Here is a 3,916-nt window from a genome sequence, read left to right as displayed (position 1 = left end):
TCAGTTTGCCACTCTGTGATCCCCTGAACCTTTCAGTATACTGTTTTAGCTTTTTATGTGTTTTTATATTTGCATGACATGTTAAGTGCTTTGGTCAGCTGTGCTGTGGTAAAGCGCTATATAAATAAAGTTGAGTTGAGTTGAGTTGAGTTGAGTATACGGTCATGCCCAGATTATCTCACTTTTGGCCCCAGGGAAGGCATTTCCCCTGTCGGCCCCACTGTAGTGTCATGATAACTAGTCTGCACTACACACTATGCAACTGGCCACTCAGTATCTATTTACAATAGAATCACCCTATATAGCTACTTCATGTAATCAGTTACTGGGGGTACTTTATGGTCATAGGGGAACTTGAATATCCTGCACAGTCTGGTGTCACCTTGGACTTGTATAGCCTACAGCAGCACAAACAGACCTGTGAACAATCCAGTCACAGATTATATCACACTGTCCAGAATGGGCATGTGTGACTGTAAACATTATCCCCCAAACTCGGGAGAATGCAGTGGTAACAGGTTAGGTTAAAGATGAGGTCAGGTTGAGGCGTGACTGGTTAAAGCTAGTACAGTAGGTTCAGATTAAGGTAGGCTACAGGAAAACAAATATCTTCACTTCCCTTCACTTCCCCCAGATTGCGACCACCCTTGTCTCTACAGTATATAAAACAGGAGAGGTTGCTCTGTAGTACCAGTGTACCTTGCCTGACTGATCCCGCCTCTAGCTGACTGGGGGAGAGCTGGTGCAAAGGCTTGCAGCGGAGCTTGAACAGCCCACCTTTCTCTGCAATATGCATGTTCGCCAGGGAATCCGCGAAGTGCTCACGTCCCAGCAGTGTACTTCAGCGGCCAGAGAAAATCTGCCCAAGAGCCGAGGATAATAATTGGATGTGGCAGGCGAACCAGAGGGGGAAAGCGGGAGTGACCGGAGGAATACAGTATTACTACAGGAATACAGACTGCCGCACTCCCCTGAACTTGGACAACCATGCATGTGCTCTTCTGGGGCTTGGGGTTCCTGCTGTTCCCTGATATCTTGAATACAGTCGCATCTACACAGAGAGTGCTTTTGAATTCAAGCACAGGTAAAGTATGCCGCTCTGAAACCCCCGAATTTTCCCCTCATGGAGCTTTTTTTCTGACATGGAGGGCAGGGAATGAATGAGTTTTGAATTCATACATGCAAATGACTTGCTGCGCTTATACCCAAAGTTCACTATCATTTCTATGCAATGCTGCAAAACTGCTGATTTGTAGCAATACTGTTGGAATATTTCATCTTTAATTGTGTTAATATTGCTTTGCCTTTATTACCCAGCAAAAGAGGAGATCGGCACTTATGAGATTGTAACACCGGTACGAGTGAATGAAGCCGGTGACAAGTTTCCAGCCAGTGCGCATTTCAGGAGGAAAAGACGAAGTTTGGACGAGAACACCGGCAGTACTACGGATCACTGGGCCTCGTCTAATATCCATTACAGGATATCTGCTTTCGGACAAAACTATCACCTCAACCTCACGTTGGATTCGGGATTTATCGCACCTCTTTACACTGTGACAGTACTTGGAGTACCTCGGGGAGGCGACATAACAGATTTTGCAACAGATGGGGAGGTGGAGGAGGAGGACACGGAGTTAAGGCACTGCTTCTATAAAGGATATGTAAATGCAGAAGCAAAACACGCCGCGGTCATCAGTTTGTGCTCTGGACTGGTGAGTTTTTACGCAGAGTTTGACCGGGTGTTTTACTTTTCCACCATGGGTATTTGGGAGCTATAATTGCTTACACAAGCTTTGAAAAGCTGCCAATCATTGAACGTTTGCGCACACCCGCTTATTGTATGGCTTGTCATTATTTTTCTCACAGTCTACATTCTAAACATGTTCGTCTTTAAAAAAGAATACCAGACTGCATCTAAAGACTACAATGTTGTATTAATATTTGGAACAGAATAAAGTGAAGCTGATTTTGAAAACAATCTAGGAAAAATAACTGACACTTTTTGCCTTAAAGTTTTTATTTGTAGTAGGATTCTGTTGTAGGGCATATCCGGCGCTGCTTCATATATTCTACATCTTCTATCACGTCTCTCTCTGGTCTCCCGGTAGTTGGTGACGTCTTTTACGCACGCTAGTACAGCGGGAGTAGGGCAGTACTGACGTCATGTTCAGGCTTGCTGAAGCACGAGATAAGTGCACTCCAGCTTTATACACAGAAACCATAGTAAGGTGAGACTTGTTGAATATGGGGTCAGTTTCTTCTCAAATGAGAAAGCAGATTAAAAATGCTTTGCAGATAACTGAAGGGAGTTGGGCTGACATTTATGGAGCATATCTTATTATTTGTTCAAGACCTCTCAGGGCACATTTACTATAAAACAGACTACTACTACTGGTGGTCACAGTTGCATTTTATTTCTGTACATCCTAAAATAATATGACACTGGAGGAAAACATATAGGGAGATAATACTTTGCCTATAGCTAACTCCCCAGGTCAAAAGTGCAAGTCCTAGCCCAGTAACAGTCTTCCTCGAGGGAATGTAAGCAGGAACGTTCAGCTTGGGCCCCTTTACATGCTCCAAAATGTAATGCTTTTCTAATGATACTTTTTGTCATATTTTATCAGGCATTCTAAATATGATATGTGCCAAACATAATAGTGCTGGCTTGTATCAGCCCTCACGCTCCCATGATGATTCTCCGCAGCTAATGAGCAACAAGTTAAATGTGCTTGGCTTGGCATGTACTTTATCTGGGACATCACAGACTTCCAACTTAGTCAGCCACACTAAACGTGCCTTGTGAAATACATAGACTTTTAGCACACTTAACAAGAACATATTAGTCTCACTGTTTTCCCGATAGGCATCACAAGTCTCACTATTATCCTTTGCCTCCTGTTTTGGGACCACTCTTACATGCATGCAAATTCATTTATTTCACCTTTTTATGAAAGCCCCCTGGGTCTCAGTATTGCATATTATCTCAACAGTAAATTAGCCATTTTTCACTATTGCTTACTATAAGTAATTTAAAGTAAAACATATATTGCATTAGAGTGATACGGCAGCTCACTGATCAGTAAAAAGATATCTGAGCTAAATACTCCCTATGGGCCCACCTGTGTAGATTTTTACAGGTTCTTTCCATGTTTGCTTATGATGATTCCTGAAAAGGAATAAGCATTTAGAGAAAATAGATGGATGGATGGAGAGTAACTGCTATGCATTTTTTCTTCCATCCAGCTTGGCACTTTCAGGTCTTCAGAAGCGGAGTATTTTGTGGAGCCCCTACACAGCTATCAAGGAGAACACTATGAAGAGGAACACACAAAACCTCATGTTGTGTACAGGAGGAGTGTGCCCAAGAAACAGACATCTGTGAAGAACTCAGCTTGTGACACTTCAGGTATGGTGTAGTATGTTTTGTGATGGGAAGACATCCATGCAATTTACACAAACAGAGTCCTCACCAAATATAAGTGGTAGTGGGGGCAACTGTGGTTCAGTTGGTAGAGCGGTCGTCTCCCAACCAGAGGGTTGGAGGTTTGAATCACCGTGCCTGTAGTCCACATGTCAAAGTGTCCTTGGGCAAGACACTGAACCCCCAAGTTGCCTCCAATGGTTAGAGCCATCGATCTGAGTTCGCGCCACAGATGGCTGCCTCGGTTCTGTACTGGAAACAAATTCCTTGTGTGTAACATACTTGGCCAAATAAAGGTGATTACTATTAAATCGTCTTATACATATACTCAGTAGCACTTTTCTATGCGTTATTGCATATTCAAATCACTTTACACTATTTTCCATTCACTCATTTGCACACACAAATGCTCACACATTCACACACAAGTGATATCACCAGGAACAAATAGGTGTCCAGCGTCTTGATCAAGGACACTTGGACATGTGGACT

At 43.1% G+C, this 3,916-nt stretch overlaps 1 protein-coding gene across 1 annotated transcript in view; it reads left to right on the top strand.

Annotated features, from left to right (window-relative positions):
• Window positions 1-712: 712 nt before the first annotated feature.
• adamts9 (ADAM metallopeptidase with thrombospondin type 1 motif, 9) overlaps window positions 713-3,916 on the top strand; it is a gene marked incomplete at its 3' end in the record, with an annotated part of 42,024 nt that continues 38,820 nt past the window's right edge. The window contains exons 1-3 of the mRNA XM_020593257.1: window positions 713-1,084; window positions 1,318-1,712; window positions 3,247-3,409. Of these exons, the coding sequence (XP_020448913.1) occupies window positions 988-1,084; window positions 1,318-1,712; window positions 3,247-3,409 (655 nt within the window). The remainder of the gene's footprint in view (window positions 1,085-1,317; window positions 1,713-3,246; window positions 3,410-3,916) is intronic.

Source organism: Monopterus albus, unplaced genomic scaffold, assembly GCF_001952655.1.
Source record: "Monopterus albus unplaced genomic scaffold, M_albus_1.0 scaffold18.1, whole genome shotgun sequence".
NCBI lineage: Eukaryota > Metazoa > Chordata > Actinopteri > Synbranchiformes > Synbranchidae > Monopterus > Monopterus albus.
Note: the sequence above shows the minus strand (reverse complement) of the source record. Positions and strands in the feature narration are given on the sequence as shown.